This window comes from Ruditapes philippinarum, unplaced genomic scaffold, assembly GCF_026571515.1.
Source record: "Ruditapes philippinarum isolate M1 unplaced genomic scaffold, ASM2657151v2 ctg1124_1_1_1_1, whole genome shotgun sequence".
Taxonomy (NCBI): Eukaryota; Metazoa; Mollusca; class Bivalvia; order Venerida; family Veneridae; genus Ruditapes; species Ruditapes philippinarum.
The window spans coordinates 220962-240887 of NW_026856257.1; the positions used below are offsets into that span (position 1 = coordinate 220962).

The 19926-nt window shown below is 31.3% G+C and overlaps 1 protein-coding gene across 1 annotated transcript; it reads right to left on the reverse strand.

Moving 5' to 3' along the window:
* Positions 1–8343: 8343 nt before the first annotated feature.
* LOC132745991 (uncharacterized) lies at positions 8344–18066 on the reverse strand. The gene is made up of 6 exons (XM_060735026.1): positions 17951–18066; positions 17408–17558; positions 15749–15854; positions 13366–13471; positions 10579–10677; positions 8344–8472 (listed from the first exon to the last, which is right to left on the reverse strand). The coding sequence occupies exons 2-6, from the start codon at positions 17460–17462 to the stop codon at positions 8344–8346; spliced, it is 495 nt and encodes a 164-aa protein (XP_060591009.1). The 5' UTR covers positions 17463–17558; positions 17951–18066.
* Positions 18067–19926: the final 1860 nt, after the last annotated feature.

The following is a 19926-nucleotide window of genomic DNA, read 5'->3' on the forward strand; positions in this document are numbered from 1 at the left end:
AAATTAAAAAACTCAAATATTCTGCATTATTTATCCTCATATATTATTCAGTATTCAATTGATAAGACCGGACCTGAAATAGCATGTTTATGAAATTTAAGAATAAATTTATTGTTATTTTTACAAGATATGGGCATTTTACAGTTGATTCAAATTTTGTTCTTGATCCTAAAATTGATCCTTATTTTGATCCAATTATTTTTGTATTTGTTTTGTTATTTGTTGATTTTATCCCAAAATAGGCTGGTTTCTTTGCAAAGAAGCAATTATTTATATTTAGAATGTGTACCATTTAATTCTAGCATAATACGATCAGTTTTAGTTTTATAAAACAATGAAAATAAAATCAGGATAATCTGATTCTGATCCTTATCTTTTCTTTGTAAACACTGGGCCAGGTGTATGATGTTTAATGGCGATGAAAGAAAACTTCAAAGTCAGTGTACGGTAAAGTATATTAAATTTATAAAATCAAACTTTTTTTTACATCTATAAAATTTTATAACATAAATAAAAATCATAGAACTCAAATCAAAATTGATTTTGCGTAATTAATTATTATTTTTTTTTTGACTTATTTGTTTTGTGTGTGTGTGTGTGCGCGCGCGCGCGCGTGTGTGTGCGTGTGCGTGTGCGTGTGTGTGTGTGTGTGTGTGTGTCGTTTGTGATTCCTACCTATAAATGTCAGATAAACTTAATTCATATTTTTTCTGTAGAATTGTAAAATATTGTCAGTATGTATCTATTGCACAAAAATTTAAAAACTCTTATTATCTATTGATATATACAATGCGTAACGGCCAATACATTTGTTGTATATCGCTTAGGTATTACTGTAATCCAATCATCGATTAATGTATATGTAACTGATGACACTTGATGATATTGAACTGAATGTATCGGAAAAATTTAATGTTAGGCATTTTTCAATATTGAAACTTTTATCGATTAACAATACCAATATGTTGTTCCAAAGTTATGGCCCTTTCCTGTATTTTCCTATATATTTGCATTGTCTCCTGAAATCTTATTCATTGCTTACCCAATATTTCCTTTAAATTTTCTGGATCACTGGTGATTATCACCAATACCTAGTTGTGCAAGAGTAATGGAAAGTGAATGCATGCATGATCTAAATATATTATTCATTAGCTTGTTGAAATCCTGATACGAACGTTAGTGCTGGGTTTTTCCTTTATTTAATCATAATTTCTTAATTATATTTGATCAGATTTCGCTAATTTTGTTTAAAAGTTTATGGGGGAAAAGAATGCTTAATCTTTAGGGTAGGGACTATGTAGACTTTTGCTGTTCTTAAACAGATGTGGTTAAATTTTAATTAAGTAAAATATGATAAACGAACTCAACAAGGAAAGGCGGCGTTCTACGCAAACCACACGACCCACCAACAAGACCTAGTGGCAAGCAGCCCAGGAGGGTCCTTAACAAAAACAAGACAGGGCGCAAGGGAGAGTACGGCCATGCTTAGCACTTAATGATACATAAAATTATAAAACACATTTATAAAATGCAGCTTTGAAAAATAGAAATAAAACTGTATAGTGGGGCGGGAAATTGAGAAAATAGTGCAAATTGTGATACAAGCATGAAACTTTCAGGAAATCATCTTTAGACCATGTAGATTTCAAAAGTGAAGTGGGCCCAAAAATATCTCTGCTTATTCAAGATGGCCGCCATTTTCAAAATGGCCGCCATATAAATTTGAGTACATTCTAGCTTATTCATTCCATTTTTTTGTACAGACCTTTAACTCACACCAAAAGCATGCATATAATTTCTCCTTTTCAAAAATTTAAATCTCACAAAATTTTTCTTTCATACTTCTTCCAAATCCAAGATGGCGTCCAATATGGCCGTCGATTTTGTGCAAAACTACTATATCATTTTTATAGTATAATTTGTTGCACAAATTATGTTTATTATGATAAAAAAGTGTTTAAACATATCAGAGATAATCAAATTATATGTAAATCTCAATGAAAGTAAACATTTAAAATGTTGTTGTCTAAAAATATCTTTAAAAAAGATCAAGAAAAAATTCCATTTCTTTCATATTTTTCAAATTTGATTTTTGTAAGTAATGTACAACGTTAAAAAAGTTACTTTATATCTTAAACTGTATTTGACATTCCATTAATATCATGTGTTTATTGTAAAGAATGTAAGAAAAGCATTAAATTTGTAGGTTTTTATATTTTGTGAAAGTGGGTGGGGTAATTCTATATGATAATTGTGAAAGAAAAAACAACAGAAAATCTACATAGCTAAGTTCATTCTATTTCTTTGCCTTTTTACTTTTCTATGAATTCTTATGCAAATGTTCCAACTTAAAAGGTACTTTTTATTGGATGCAAGTATTTTTGTCTTCCTTCGGGCCATTTGGTGGGTGAGCAAGAAATGCACATACAATCGTGTGTATACATTCAGTTATTAAATTTGGTTGCATGATAATTCTTGTTTCAATATATTTGATATCATATATTAATTGTTAATCGTAATGACATATAAGAAGACAATAAATCAACTAAACGTGCTTAAAATAGCAAACATGTACTTGAATGTAAGGTATAAAGGTAGTCTATAAACGCATATTTTTGACTCCTCCACAATTTTATATTTATAATATAAACATAGCTTAAAAGCCAACAAAATGTATGTGATGTGAAACATATATATCAATGATATGGCCTGGCCTGCATGCAACTTTTTGAAAAGTTAAGATACAAACTAAGTATACTTAGTCTAGTATTTCCTAAAGTAATCATATCTTTTTTTTCTTTCAATAAGAGGGTAATGATGACCCTGGATCACTCAACTAAGATCATTGTTGGAAAAAAGGTAACAAGATCATTTTGGGAGTGTCAATTATGTCATAAAACACATGATTTGTGTCATAATTGAATCCGAGTCCATATAAACTTAGTGACCTTTTGTGTTTGGTAAATTTGGACCATGTTGTCCATGATATATCATTATTATAACATAATTATGATGATACATGATTAATGTATATGCGTCGGATAGTGTAGGTTAAGAGAAAATAGATTTATTACAGTAGTCTTTGTAAATTAAGTGATACCATTGCAAAACTATTTTAAACTGCAGTAGCATCATACAAATTTATGCATGTTATATCAGTCTACATCCCAAATATCTTAGTTAAAGTCATTGTTGTTTAACACTTGATGTTTTAATGTGTTTTCCTATACAAGACTGTGAACCCAGGTGGCTCTATGAGCATGATTCATTAAATGTGTTAATAATGACCCAAGGTGGTGCTACATGCCAGCTTAGTACCAGTGCTCTATGCATTTTGATTTTTGAGAAGATTTTTTTTATTGCATGTATACACTTAATGATACAAAAGTGTTTTATGTAACTTTTAAAGAGGTCTTCTTTACTTGGCAAGGTTATATTTTGACTATCCAAGCTCTAGGCATTACAGTTTGTTTGTTTGTTGATTTTTTTAATAACATCAACAACAAAACAACTTCAATGCGATTCCCTACACAAGTCTTTAAAAACTGTGTTCCTCGCTAGGGCCTTTAAATCATGTTCCTGCAGTCCAAAATGGCTTTCCCTGTCACTTAGTTTACATTGACTTATATATTAAAATTCTACTCCATAACTATGTGCACAGAGAAGAGAAAATATTGTATATCATAACATTGTGATGCTATATAAAGATTATAAACTATTGGCATAGGGTCAAAATCACTTAGTTTACATGGACTCTTATTGGAATATAGTTATATGAGTCTTCTTGTAGTTCTGAGAGCCTAGTTATTGGACATGATTCTTTAAATCATGACTGGTGAAAAAAGATACTCCTTATATGATTTTGGCATTTTTCAGTATAAAAGAATTATAGACCTTTTCCAGCAGTGGGTCTTAGGCGCGTGATCTAGGGTCAACAATGCTCTCTTGTTTTATGGGAAAAATAAAGTAGGAGCAACACATTTAGTTTGTATTCCAAAGTATAAGCTATGTTTGTTATGTGGGTCAAGCGGTTTTATTGATACCTATTTTAGCACACCTAGTCATCAGATAATAAGATGATCAGTCGCCTAAATTTTTGTTTCTTTTGAAAATATCATGTCTACATAAGTTATTAGAAATGGACGGTACTTATTCAATTATACTTGGTTACAATGATGTGCAAGTAAATATAACTTTGAATCATTCTGTTACAAGCTTTTAGCAAGACAAGACTAAATTGTGCAGGAAATAATTGTATTCATAAATAGACAACATTTCACTAAGGTCCAGGCATGATTTTATCAGTCTTCCTTCTGTACAATTATCAAGTTATATTATGACTATTGACTATTGAAACAACTTATGTCATGAAAACACATTTAATAACTGAATGTATACATATGATTGCATTTATTGATATTTTAGTACACCCTCTAGACCTGAAGGAAAACAAAAATACCTTAATACAATAAAATACTTTTACAGTGAATATTTGCATAAGAATTCTTAAAAAACGTTATTTTGTACTACAATTGTATGATAAATTTACCCCACCCAATTTTAATAAGTATAAAACCTTCACATTTTTGTTTGTTTTTGTTACAATTATACAATAAAACATAGTGTTGATTGAATATCAAATACACTTTAAGAAACTATGTAACTTTTGGAATTTTGTACATAGACCTAGAAAACCATGTTAGAGAAAAATGAAAAAAATGGCACTTTTTCTTTGATTTTTTTAAAGATTTTTTTTGTACAAAAAACTAAAAACATGACTAACAATGTGGTTAACCTAAAATTTGATATTTTTTCTAATATATTTCACAATTTTATATGGAAATACGCATACCGTGTGCAAAAAATTATTCTACAAAAGAGAAATATCAGTTTTTATTAAAATTGGCAGCCATATTGGACGCCATCTTGGATTCTGAAGAAATATGCAAAAGAAATTGCTTAAAGATTTAATTTTTTGAAAAGGGGAAACTATATGCATGCTTTGGTGTAAGTTTCAGGTCTGTACAAAAAATTGGAATGAATGATCTATTATGTATATCAAATTTATATGGCGGCCATCTTGAAAATGGCGGCCATCTTGAATGAGCAGAGATATTTTTGGGCCCACTTCACTTTTGAAATCTACATGGTCTAAAGATAATTTCCTGAAAGTTTCATGCTTGTATCACAATGTGCACTATTTTGACAGCAGAGACCTTATTTCCCGCCCCACTAGTAGTTGTCTTACCGATTTGGAACTTTTAATTCGAAAATTCCGTTGTGAGTGTCATTTGATTGTGACATATTATAATTTATCTCACAAGGAATTTCGGCAATTTCGACGCTGTTAATATCAAACGGGCTTAATCCCAGATTAAATCCATAAACAGCAATTGTTGTTCCCCCCTCTACATGACCGTCCCTTGGAATAACCTTTAACAGCATCAATACAATATACAATCATTTATAGTTTTTTATAGAACATTCAATAACTATTAATTATAATTTAATTCGCCATCTAAATGAAAAAGTCAAAAACGACTAAAATATATGTAAATTGATACAAATTCTAGAATTCTGGAAGATGGGAGATCCCTTGGGATTTAACCGGATACGCGTCTTTTTACCATTCATAAACTGGCAGCTAACATAAACTAATTTACATTTTTGAAATAAGTTGGAGTATATATAATAAGTCTTTAGTTGCAAAAGATTTTATACAAATAACGGACAAATAACATTGAGTAATTTACTCAACGAACTGGAAATATTGAAAAAAAGATATCAACGTTCAAATGTTTTTTTCTAAACTAATTTATTTACATGTATTTATTTATTTAATTTTAAAATGAAACTTACTTTTGTTATAGTAGGTGCCGGGCATGCTGTCGATGAGCAGTTTTGATCTTTATATTCGCACTTGTTTGTGTTGGTGCACCAGTCACAATGAAATCGTGTTTTATTTAGTGCTTTGCAATAACTACAGTCTTTGGCCAACATTGTACAATTGTAAACCGTCACTAAAATATTGAATTTTGAGAATCAATCAAATTTCTACCTAAATATACACTCATCGGTCTTAAACTACATTTTAAAACAAATTCAAATCATTTGATTATTACTTAATGATATATCCTCCTATGACTTTTAACACAACCATTTCTGGGTCAAGTTTCTTTATCCAATTCCTTAATAAAGGAGTATCAAATGTAACCTGGAAAAGAAAGTCTAGGAAGAAGTATATGCGATATTTAAGAAATATATGCACGATTCTGTAGCGTAGAAAATGACAAGTAATTTCAATCTTATATTTTTCATTAATTTAGCAAAACACATTTGAATATGCCAACGGAAAATAAGAAATATTTTTATTTTATTTTCGGTTATACATAATGTTAAAATGGTAGCCTTGTACCAATGCAGCTTTGTAAAGCCGTTTACTGAAGTTCACTTTTCTATTCTAACGTAATATATCTCAAAAACTATGTCCATTTCAATTTAGGGAAAACAGTATACGTTGTTCAAAAGACATTGCTCAAAAATGGCTTAGCTAGGGACTTTTATCAATTTTCACTTACCATTTTAAATGTGCCCTGCACTGTTTACAGGCTCTCCGTTGCAAATCAGTGTCAATAATAGTTTTAAACTTAAATACCAACATAATTTGTACCTTTTATTTCGATGAAAGATACATGTTTAGAGAGAACACGGCTTTCAGCATGTAGTTAGTTTTCGACACTACTTATGTTAACTTTGCCACACTTTAATAATATTATGTCTGTGTAAAGACTCGTCATTGGACAAAAAAGATCAACTATTTTGCATCGTGTTACAAATGCTAATGTCCTTTTATTGGAAAATGCAAATAATATAGGGGTTACATTATGAAAAAGTTCCACGTCACCGACCTTTTTCAATTGGTTGCTGAGTCCTGTAGTATTGTGTTATTGACATAATACGCCAAATAATCGTGCCGCTATCTTATCCGGAAGTGGCCAATGAGCTCAGGTTTGTATCTTCGACATTGGTTTTGATCAGGTACGCTCTGTTACAACGCTCTCGTGTTAATGTAGATTTGTTTTACACCAGTTGAGCTGGTTTAAATTGTTCTGGTTCGGCTGCCATTGACAGAATTTTGTCAAAAAAGGACGTCTTTGTGACATTTATCTAAGCGCAAAATTTGGAAGCTGTCACTGTAAATGATTTAGCTTCAAAATTGCCCCCATAGTGTGAACATTTAAGGTACGTTCAATGGTCGCTCGTGTCAATCCTTTTTCTTCAGTTGTTATATAGGCCCTGATTTTTTCTTCGATATCAGGGTTACGTCATGTATAAGAACTACGTAAACGACCTTTCTTAATTAATTGTTATTTTCTGTAGAAATGTGTTACTGGCATAATGAAAAAATCAAGTGTAATATATTGGCTGTTGTAAAACAAATGAGCTGATGTAAGCGGATCTGGCTTGGCTGCCTCTCCCAGAATGTGTGTCAAAGGTTTGTCATTCAAGACGCTTTATACTACCGTAACGAATGTTTGGAGAGTATCATCTGTGACGTGTGAATTTACAAGATCTTTTTTTCATATTTTGTTTTTGAAAAACAATTGATTAACCTCTACCACTAACAACCAAACCAGGGTGCGCGCTCAGGTATATATTTCTCAACTTTATATTATGGTTGTGTTGCGTGTCTTATACGGAAGTAGAGATCATCGATAAGCTTGAGTATTTGATGCACTTGACATTCTACTTAATCCCCTTGAGGCTTGTAAATTGTGCATTTTGAACTTGTATCTTTGGCAAAGGTGAGTAGGAGGTTTTGTGCTATGTGCCAATTTAGGCGAATTAAGGCACCATCGTCAATTAATGCAGTTGTCACGAAAATGTAAGATTACTCTTTCCTCAGCTCCATACTTGGTTATTATGAAGCCAGATTTTCTTTTAGCTTTTATGACCGTTGCATGTCCGTCGCCCGTGTACCTTTAGTTGGTTAACACTCTAGTGGTTTCATTTTTGCCTTTATTGTCATCAAACTTGATAAGGATGTTTGTCCTAGTAATTTCTCGTACGACATTGAACATGAGTCATCTCCTATTGAAAAAACTAGGTCACAGCCGCCAAATAGTAAACCTTGTTAACACATGAGGTAACATTTCAGCTTAAATATTATGGAAATATCCATACTCACTGTTTTCATCACGGTACTAAAATATCTTTATTCTTTTGATAACTACATAACAATTATGATTACTAGTATTCATTCTCACAGGTAAGGCTCTATAATTTTCAAGATGAACATAAAAGATTTACAGACCTTTAGAGTTTTCCTGCACTGACTTAGATTCATAAAAATGATATTAAATTACCATAATTTTTGAAGTCATCCATTAAATTTGAAGATCTTGCCCAATGAGAACTATAGTAAATTTCAGTTGTTTCATCTTGAAGTGGACTATCTGACAAATGAGGTACCTACAAAATGGATTAAATGTACAGGTATTTTCTATTATAAGCCTTATGCATATCATTTATCACTGACAAGAAAGTCTTAGTTATAAGTAGAAACGCTAAAGGGTATGCTGTAAACAAGAACTATATATCAAATAACTGTAAAGTATATAAATATCAAAACATACTTCATCAATTTTCTTCTTTGATAACGATAATTAGAATGTTTGGCGACAGAAGATGAGATATTTCGTGAAACAGACACGCAGATTTTTTTTCAGGCCCCACATGGCGTAACCCCATTTATTCGCTTCGTCACAAAACTATTTGTGGGTCGAAGCACATCCCACAATCGCTTTACAAATTATTTTTTATGCATAGGAACGGGTATACCAGATGTGAAACTAATGTAGCGAATCTTACTAAATAAACGAACATATAAAGAATTTTACGATTAAAATACATCTTTTGAAATTCATGGACAGTACGAGATAATGAAATTCGAACTCTGGAAGCAGTTACTTTCCTTGATAACTACTATTACAATTCGCCCGTCCCAAAAATAAGTATATTTTTCTCCTAAATTTAAAACTTCTTTTTGCTAAAGGTTTCTTTCACTCAAATATTATGCTAACATACAAAAGAATAGAAAGTAAACAACCAAGAAATATTTCGTAAGAATAACGAAAGTATTAATGGCCGCCATTTTTTAGTAACATGAAATATCAGGAATTTAAATAAAATCGAGTTAGCTTACATATATGCTACATAGTACTGAATCGTTGATTGTTGAAGCTCTGGATAACGCTGTTGTGCTCATCTTACAAGCGTAGAAGTTCTTGTTATCCGACTTTGAATTAGAAACAATATGATATTTTTATAAGTAATCAACGCATGTAAATAAGAAACGAACTCTCGATTTCGCCACAATTCGGCTGCAGACATTTAACGCTTTTAAAACTTATTTTGGTTGTCTGGACAGCACAATAATAAAGGAAGTCGATAGGATACACATGTTTCAAACAAATGAAGACCTGTATTTCTTTTTTTATGAAATTGATAAAATGCGGCTTTATGCATGTGAAAAAAATATCAACAAAAATGTTCAAGGTCAGTCCAAAAGGCTCTCTGGTGAAATGATGTGCATCGCAAGAGTTTATATTTCTATCAAGCTTTCATTGGCAAGCCTTTTTCCAGGATAATTATTGTCGAAATGTGTCATTGTGGGTAGACAAATTACCTGGGCATTTTAGGGCACTTATACGTTTCAGGGCAATTAAAATGTAAAAAGAAAGCACGTATATCAACAGCTATTTACTCAGTAACAAAATGAAAAGGTTTTAGTGAAACAACAAAAGAAGACAAAGAGTTAATTTGTGGAAAATGCAGGTCATCCGCTTGACCTTTACAATTTCTGTCAAACATCTTAGTTGCAGCCACACAACCATATGTTAATTCAATACCTTAAACACCCGACTTCTGTAATAATATTTGTTTGATCTTTTTATAAAATATGTTATGAAACCAGTTAATTTATTATTGAAGGCGGTGTCACTAGTGACTGTCGCAAAAAAGTGCATTAAGGTGATAAAGAGAATGATAAGTAAGTAACAGCACAACCATCATGTGATCTTATTTGCCTGCATGATTTATCTTCCAAGGGAATTAGTTATTGAAAACAATAGACTAAAAAGGTGTTGATATTAAGATGCCTTTGTGTAATAAGTGAGACGAATCACTCTGATCGTGTATAAAACATTGTTGATTTAAAAAGTTTCATCATACCAACCAATTAGAGAAAGCATCAATTTGCTGTTACATTTTGATTTGCAATTGAAAGGCAGACATTTCGCGTGCTTTTGGGATTTACTGCATGATATTTGGCCTACATGGACTTCTAATGATATATCCATATCTGCACTTATAAATAACATGCAATAACTTATTCAGAATAATATACATAAACGTATTAAATTATTTTTGCTCAATAGTTTTCTTTATTACAATTTAAAAAAAAGAAAAAAGTGTTTTCTGTTTATCTTTAATCTTATTTCTGACAGACTGGTTAAATTCGTTTGTCATTAGCCTGATGTATGCGCACTAGTTTTAACATTAATTAAAATTTCCTACCTTTGGAAGATGTTTTCCTTGAAAGAGCACAGAGGTCAAAGTACCGGCATGTACATAAAGGCGCCCACGTGAATCTGTCAGCTGTGGACAAAACGTTTTCTAGAAAAGAAAACAACAAAAATTAGCATGGAAAGAAACATAAATAATGTTGCAAAATAACTACAAAAGCTACTCATAGGCCTCATTCTTTACGTTTTAATTTTTATTCTGCTATAATATGGATACTGATTTTTAAAATATTCAAAATTAATTTAAAAGAAAAATATTCAGTAAAATAATTTTTTTATCACAAAAGCTCATATTTTTATATCTGACCATACGATCACATGAAATGTAGAAAAACGCAATCCCAGAGAACGCCAAAAACAGCAAAACTCAAAAGGCTATGTTTGATTTAACCTGTTCATGGTGAGTATTGGAATGTGCAAGTTACCGTCCACATCCCAATAGTACCGGCTTTAGCAGGATTCAACATTTAAACATGGTAAAGGTGTAATTGTGAATTAATAAATATCCGCAGATGAAAGATATACAAGGGTTTTCCCAGTAAATCGTGTACTTTACTTATTCTTTCATATAAGAATTACGATCATCATATATCCTATAGACAAGTATAGAAAGTGCTTTGCTAGTTTTAGAAGCTCATCATATGGTTTAATGGTTGAAAATTGTGACTTTTTAATATTGAAAGAGAACACCGTCATTGTATGTACTGTGAATCGATGTTAATTAGAGGATGAATATCACTTTCTTATCGTATATGTTCTTAATATGTAAATTTACGTTTATTTTTATACCATTGTAATACTATCAATACCCAATTGTTGAAAAGTTTAACTCTGTAATGACAACTAAAGACGATTCGTTGATACGTTATATCGTTATGTATTTTTAGTATGCAATGAAAGAAAAAGATAATTTCCTAAAATGTTTTGAATAATGTAAATTCAGAATGTACTGTATAATTATGTTAGAAATTTAACCATTACTATATCACCAGTAATGTTAATTTGTTTTGAATATTATATGCACTGTGCATAGGCCGGAAACCTCTTGTACAATTAAGCTATTGAATTAAATTAAATTGAAAATACCTTCCCCAATTTCATTTCAGTAAAGTAGATACCAGGATGGTTTAAAGAAACGTAGAAATAATAAATCGTTAAATTAAAAAAAAATCAATATATAGTTACGTATCCGCCGCAACAAAGGAAAAAGAAAACGCTTTGAAATCATAATCGGCATAAATGACGAAGGTAGAGGACAAAAGGCGATCAAGTTCTGCGTGCAGACCAGTAGACATTTACATAAAAATTAAATGCACTGAATGATACAGTGGTGTCTTGAGGAACCTTGATTTTAATGACATAGCTGATTTATTGCTGGTTGGACCAATAGATCACAGTATGGACTGAAATCCTACATTCATATCGTTAACTTTAAAACATGTTTCAGGAGTAAGACAGTAAGTAAATATCATACTGTAGATCTTCAGTGATAAGCAAGCCTTTGTTCAGCGGTTCCTAACTTATTACTAGAAAATGTCGTCAGATACTGACGCACTTACCATTGGCACCGGACCTCGACCCAGTGGACTTTGCCTTTTTTCCACAGTTGAATAGAGAAAAACGGAATCCCTTAATACCGCCCAAAACCACAAAATTGAATTAGCAAGCTGGCTTTAATTGATTTTTTCCTGGACGGTTTAGGAAAATGCAAGTAACTATCCACGCCCCTAGCACCGACAAATGAAGAATTCAACATTTTAACACAAAAATTGTGAAATTTTTGAATTTATAAACATTTGCAGACGTGTTCATACTGCATTTATCATGGAACCTTCGATTTTGGCACGTTAGTGCCTTTCTTTGGTAAGCGGTGTGTGGTATCCAAGTAAAATAAAGCGTATGCTCTTAATGAAAAGAATGTGCAGACTAAACGAGATGAATTTGAAAGGGTATCAGAGGTTATTAAATAGAAAAGCATGATAAAAAAAGAAAGGTGGGTCATTCAGTGTACGTATCCCAAAACCAGCAAAGATTCCAGCAGGACATCAAATAAACAAGATTCACGGGCAAACCTAGAACGGTATGACATTATAAATTATCCAAAAATGAAATCATAGAAAACCACAAGGGGAGGGGGAAAGGGTAGGAGTGCAAAATAAAAACTAGGAGAGGGAAGATACTTACAGTAAGTAGAAACTTCATGGCAAACGAACGTAAATGTAAAATGATATCGTAAGTTTATAGCACAAAACGGAGATAACTTTGAATACAAGTTCTATTAAAATTAAATGTAGACAATTTCGTCGGCCTGCAGCTTGTCCAGATACCTTACAGTTTTCTACTGTGTACAGATATCTATGCAATAGGATCTTACATTTATTTCATTTTAAATTGAATTAATTAAACGATTTAAAACAAATGGATAAAATACGACGCGCTTTTATTGACAATTTTAATGAGTTCGATATGGAAAGATTCGAATGTTTTTAAGTACATAAAATGAATAAACCCAAAATTGCCAAAATTAATTTAGTCCTCAAATCATATCGCATTCACATGCGATTATGTTTCATATATTTTTCATATACATTCTGATAACGTGCTTTTTATTCATCATTATGTTAATCAATATTTCATATGCACTTTATATCGTTACATTTAATCTGTAATAATAGTACATGTATTTTAAGTACCATCATGATATTAATATCTATTCATGCAAGCAATACTAGTAACACAATATTATCACGATATATAAACATTGTACAAAAAGACTTACTTCAATTATAAGCTGACTTTTACACAGCGAATTGTGTGGCATACAGTTCATTGCATCATTGCACCAGCCACATTGGTGGTTCGATATTTCTATACAGTCACCGCATCTACAAAATGAAATAAAGAATTGACACAATACAAAATATGAAAACAGAGGTCTTTTAATAGTAAGGTCATGACGTAATTTAATAAAACGTTTTAATTATTTTAGAAAGGCAGCAGAAAAATACCACAATATCTAACGGAATTTGTAGATCATATCCCCATAGAAATCAGGCCTATTCGCATAAGTGTTGTCCAATCGCTATAAATTTTTTTAAATAAGATCGAAATTACGATCATTACATTTAGTTAAACTGTTCGGTGATTTACGACAGCGGTAGCCTGTTTTAGAAGCATTCTAATGAAAATATTCCGTTCGTTAAAATCTTACATGGCTACAAAAAATGCGATTTTAATTAAATGAAATACATATATCCCGTAAGATGTTACATGAGGTACGTCTTCTACGATGGGATTAATTTACTATACAAAGCTATTTCTCTTACGGTAGATTTTTGTATGAACAGTATTGTTATCGACTTTAATATGAAGACCAAGATCCAAACATTTTGTAGTATGGTTTCAAGAATTTGTTTTATTAGATTTAAGTTCTTTAGGATAGATATAAGTACCATCAAATAAGTATTTACCAGTTTAGAAATATCATAACGGTATCGGGAAATGCTATAAATGCTTCTATAACATTCTGTTGTGTATCTGATGAGAGGCAACATATCGGCCACGAGTGGTACACTATTTCTACCCATAGGTATTTGATAGGAATACAACGAAACCTGACAATGTTACCGTATACAAACGTCGTCACATTTTAACATAGTATAATGTTTTACAAACTGTGCTGTTTTACTCTTTTATTTATCGAAGATTTTTCTGATTATGAAACTAGAAATGTGTCGTCACGCCACGGATGCCCCCCGCATGCAGCCAGAATTTCAGATGTTTTAATATTTAGTTCCAAATTTGTTTGCACAAATTTAAGTTTTTGACCTCATTATATATCCATGTGTCAAATTTGGGTTGAATGTGTGCAACCGTTACTAAGATAATTTACGGAAACTGATGATGAAGGAATGACGGAAGGACGGAACAGGGTAACACTATATTATGGCGGGGGCATAAAAAAGTCAGTCAAACCGAGTCTGCAACATTAACAAGTTTACCGTTTTTGACGTTCTTTAGGGATTATTTATCTCTATTCTGAACGATATAAATCACACATGTTTAAAATAAGTTAAGGGAGTCGACACTTTACCTAATGGCTATTGTTTTATTAAAGAAGATTATGCGCTCAATTTCCGTTTTAGGGTGAGTTAGTTATAAAAACTAACAATTACCGGCAGTAAATAATTTTATTCAAATGTACATGTTTTTTTTTTAATAAAGTGTCAAACAAGGAAAAATATATAAATTCCGTCTGTAAGCTTTTTATTTGAATGTTTAAAGTAAAGGTTAAAAGAACAAATATACCTTTTGGATTGAAACTTTCTATCATTGATTTCTACTTTAGTAACTAAAGTCTATAAGAGTCGTTGTTTGCGTTTATCATCGATATTTCTTCCAGAATTGTCCAAGGGTGAATGAGGCCGATTAAGATAGAATTATTACGATATCCTAAAAGCATGACATCATTCGCGCGTTGAGCGCTTCTTTTATATTAAAACATATGCAAATACCAGCCAATTAAGGAATAGATCATCTAGTCTGAGCTGCTGATAATATGATTCATTTCTTAAAAATAACACACATTAATTTCTTGTAAAAAGAACATAAATGCATTTATTTTAATGCTTACTATACGCTTGGTGCTCAACACTTTCACAGAGGCTACGCTTTCCTCTTTTGTCTGCATCTGTCAGACCAAGTGGAAGATTCTAAGATGAACAGTTCTAAAGGCCTTTTGGACTGAATCGTTGGGGCTCTTGTAAGTGATTTTCTTTAGTAAAGGCATCGAGTACATTGGGATGTATCTTTTTGTACCAGAATATATTGGAATTAGAAAACTTGAAAGGACAAGGTTTTAAGACACACACCGCAGTTTTATAACACGTATACTTTAACAACATGCGCTGTGACTTTAATACCCCGTCATTGTAATTGGACCGATATTAAAGTGAGTTTTCAACATTATTCTTTTCATTTGCCATTGAGATATCAAAAGAACTACTTATGTTTATTTTTAAAGGAGGGCGAAGATATTCTCGAAATTTGTTTTGAAATAAAACTTTACACTGAAGGACAATACATTCCGTCACAAAAGAGCTGATACCTGGAACAATGTCATGTTTTACGTTTAAAATTAATTCTAACAAAAATAACAGTACCTGTGCAAGTTAATACATTCGAAAAATAAAATGGTTGCCTCTGAAATAAGGATACTCTCATTCAAAGTTGTCTGGACTGAAACCCCAAGTTTTAACTCTATATGTTCTGAAATAAAAAAAGTACTTTATAAACGTTTATGCATCGTCTTTGTTTAATGTAGTTAAAACATGTCCATTTTGTCTAATGTTATTTGCATTCTAGTGTTTATACATGTATATAGCTCATTTTAAACTTCGTTTGATGAACTCCTCTGCATTAATTCTTGATTAAACATTATTAATTGAACAATTTTCAATACCAAAATGAGTGATTCATCTCAGCTTAAAAATTCATGATGGAAAGAAATATTTTGCAGGATTGTAAAATATATGCAAATTCTTATGAGAAAATGAACAATACAATTGTGTTGGTTCATTTTTCAATTATATTTTCAACCGCCTATGAGTGCTCCAATCTGATACATGTCATAAATTAATATTTTTATAACAACCTTACTGAATATCTGTTAATTTCGTGAAACCATCCCGATAAAGACTTGTAAACAGAAATAAAATGAATGAAATAAAACTGACAAATGCCATACAAGCTGCTCTCAATGAAATTTTATGCCAGTATATAGCACATATAAAAAGCATTTGAATGTTAGTCTTGCTTTAACATAATTAACTTGACCTGTAATCAAAAGTTTTGGAGAAAACATTTCCATAAAAGCAAGAAAGCCATTAAAGAAAATCACAAACTCAATTTTTTATTTTTAGTTTTTTAGTTTTTATTTTTGTTAAGAGGAGACAGTATAAAGTGTATGAAGTGCAAAATCACAAACGCCTTTTAAAACAGAATTGAGCACTATTTAAACAGCTGCCATCAGTAATCACAAGTGTTGCCTGATGATAGCCAATCGCATGTCGCAGAAACTGTGTAGTAGGAGACAAAAAATCGTGAACAAGCCAACACGCCTTTTGTTTTTCTTCAAAGGGCATTACTAAGGTAAAATCATTAAACAGGAAAAGGCGTTAACTTTACTTTTTCTACCGATAAATTCTGTAAAGTTTCATTGAAATTGCAGAAGTAGTCCGGACAAAACTTTAAAAAAATAAGAATCAGTAAAAGGATATAACCCTGACAAAAATCATTTAACCTGAAAATACCGATGATCTGTACAACTAGACTTTGTACTGATTATTCCTTTAAAGTTAAATAAAATTGCACCAGTAGATTCTGAGAAGTCCGGATAAGCTTATCTGATGGACAGACAGATATACCAAAAAAAATAGTAATTACTGTAAGGTGTGGCTGGTTGTAATCATGTAGTTTTTGTAAAGTTTCATTGAAATTGCATTAATGATAATTGAGGAGTAGTCCAGACAAACTTTGAAAACGAAAATTATTAGAGGGCCATTACCCTGACAAAAATCATTCAACCCAAAAATGATGATGGTATGCACAACTAGATATTGTATTTATCGTTCATGTAAAGTTTGGATGAAATTGCACCAGTGGTTTCTGTGGAGTAGTCCTGATAATTTTTGTGACCGACAGATGACGGTGAAGTAATCCATATATATCGCCGCAACTCAATAGCGGATGAAACACAAATGATAACAATTAATTCCAAAGAACAACAAAACTTGATAAACGTATTATAAAGATAACAAAACCTTTTATGAAAGGCATGGCACAAGTAATCGCACTTTCTTTGTTCTCTGCTTGCATATCCGAGGCAATGATGTCGTTCTTAATATTTACAAGTCTGCATTTAAATGCATCCTCTTTTCGCGGCTTTGGAAGATGATCAAAAGTAATCGTCACCTGAAATGCAGTATTCAAAATAAACAACTTTACATAAAAAGAACTTTAACATCAACATGATAAATGTTTCGTATACATGTATATTGCACGGGAGAGCAAATAATGTGTTGTTGTTGATAAAAAATAACACACACGCACGCACACAAGAATACCAGAATATGTTTAATTATTAATAGTTACTATTATCATTTTAATTTTTGTTTAAGATACCAGTACAATTTTAATTATTTATATTAATGTTTAGCACCTGAGACTAAAGTTAAGGTAAAAACATTGTAACTCAAGTTACGCCAACTCTTAATATTGTGTGAATATGCGTCATTATACAAATGAAGAAAAGCACATTAATATACAAAAAAAGTCGAATAGATAAATAAATAGATAAAGTTTACCTTCACGTTTGAAATCTTTGAAACCTTAACAGGTATTTTTGATGGCGTTATATGAATTTTGCATAACGACGATATCCACTGGAAGGGCGCTTCCGAGCATTTAGATTTCCTTGTTGCTCTTTAAAAAAGATGTTTATGTCATGTTTTATGATATTGTGCACTATTTTTTTAAAAGTTTTAAAGCAGCATCTTAACAGCACTAAAACTAAACAGTTTATTTGCTTACTTTTTCCGTTTGTTTCAATTCCAGATCACAAGCGTTCTGATCCTTGATCATGATATCTTCTTATACCATCATGTGGTACTAATTAAGAACAACCCGGCGAAAGAATTCCGTAGTGTAATAAAAGAATGTATACAAATCATAAAAGTAAAAGAGTCTGTTATCGAAATGAAGATATCAAAATATTAACTTTAAAAGAGATATTTCAATTTGTTTCATTTATTCAATGTATTGGAAGAAAACTTTCAAAGTATTAGTACAAAGGAAGGTTTTCTGATATCTTCTGGAGGCATGCGTTTTAATTGTTAAAACATGGAATTTTGTTTTTAAATGTTGTAAACTATAAGTGTAAAGTAATTAAAAATAGAAAATGTTAACAAATAGTATTTTGACTTCCATACAAAACACTAAATTCTTCTACATGTAACAATATTCATTGCTAGATGGCAACAGAAGCAAAATACGGTTCCGGTTATTGGTAATTTTCTACTGGGGAGAGCTCTTTAAAATGTATATTATTTTTTAAGAATTTCCCACATCATCGGTTCTAAATAGTTAAGTTGGGCACCAGGCCCCGTGTTCACAAAGAAAAGATCAGGATCAGGTGATTCTGATTTTATTTTCATTGTTTTATAAAACTTAAATTGATTTTAATATGCTAGAATTTAATGGAACATATTCGAATTGTAAATAATTGCTTATTTGCAAAGGAACCAACCTTTAAAATCAACTAATAACAAAACAAATACAAAAAGAATTGGATCGATATGAGGATCAATTTTAGGATCAAGATCAAAATTTGGATCAACGGTAAATGCCCATTTTTTGTAAATTAACAATAAATTTATTCTAAAATTTCATAAACATGATATTTTAAGTCCAGTTTTATCAATTTAATGTTGAATATTTAATCTATGAGGATAAATAATGGAGAATATTTGAGTTTTTAAATTTGATCTTGATCCTGATCCTTAAATCTTTGTGAACACAGGGCCCGTCTTTATTTTTCTATGTTGTACCTTTGTTTTAAGACGCACCAGCCACACAATGGGTTCCGACCTGCTATTGTTTCAGCAATAGACTTGAACTCTGAGCAATCGGACTGTGAATACGAATACACCTTTTGAATAGAAAATAATCGTTTTTCATAAGAACAACGACAAAAAAATTAGTTAAAACCAAATCGAAATTGAAAGTTGTTTCGCATGAATAAATACGATGATCACTGTTGGATTCGATAGTAGAACCGATAGTAGATTTGTTATATTAATTTGTCATGAAGACCAAAATAATCCTTGTAGCACTAGGGTATTGTATACACATTTGTTGCTATACAAACATTTAGTGTGAGGAATACTATCTTGAAATAAGTAAGGATATAAGCATTTCTTTTATAAACCATAAAGTCATTTTTTTTCGGAAGAAGACAAAAAGTCGAAAGCTAAGGAAAGCGTTTGCTTTTATTTAACTGTTCATATAAATTATTTCCCCTAAAAGAAAACAGTACTTCTTACGAACGTAAGTTATTGATTGATATTAAAACACCACAAGACATATCTAAACTGAATAAAGAAAAATAAAATATAAAGTTAACATGGTGAGATCCCAAAACATAAATGGTATCTTCATCCTGTATATGAACTTTATGTATTGGTGTTTTCACTTCTGTCGTACTGAACAGCTCCATGGGGGATTTCAAACTTTTCATGGTTATCTGAAAAATATAATATGATCTTTTCATAAAGAATCTTAG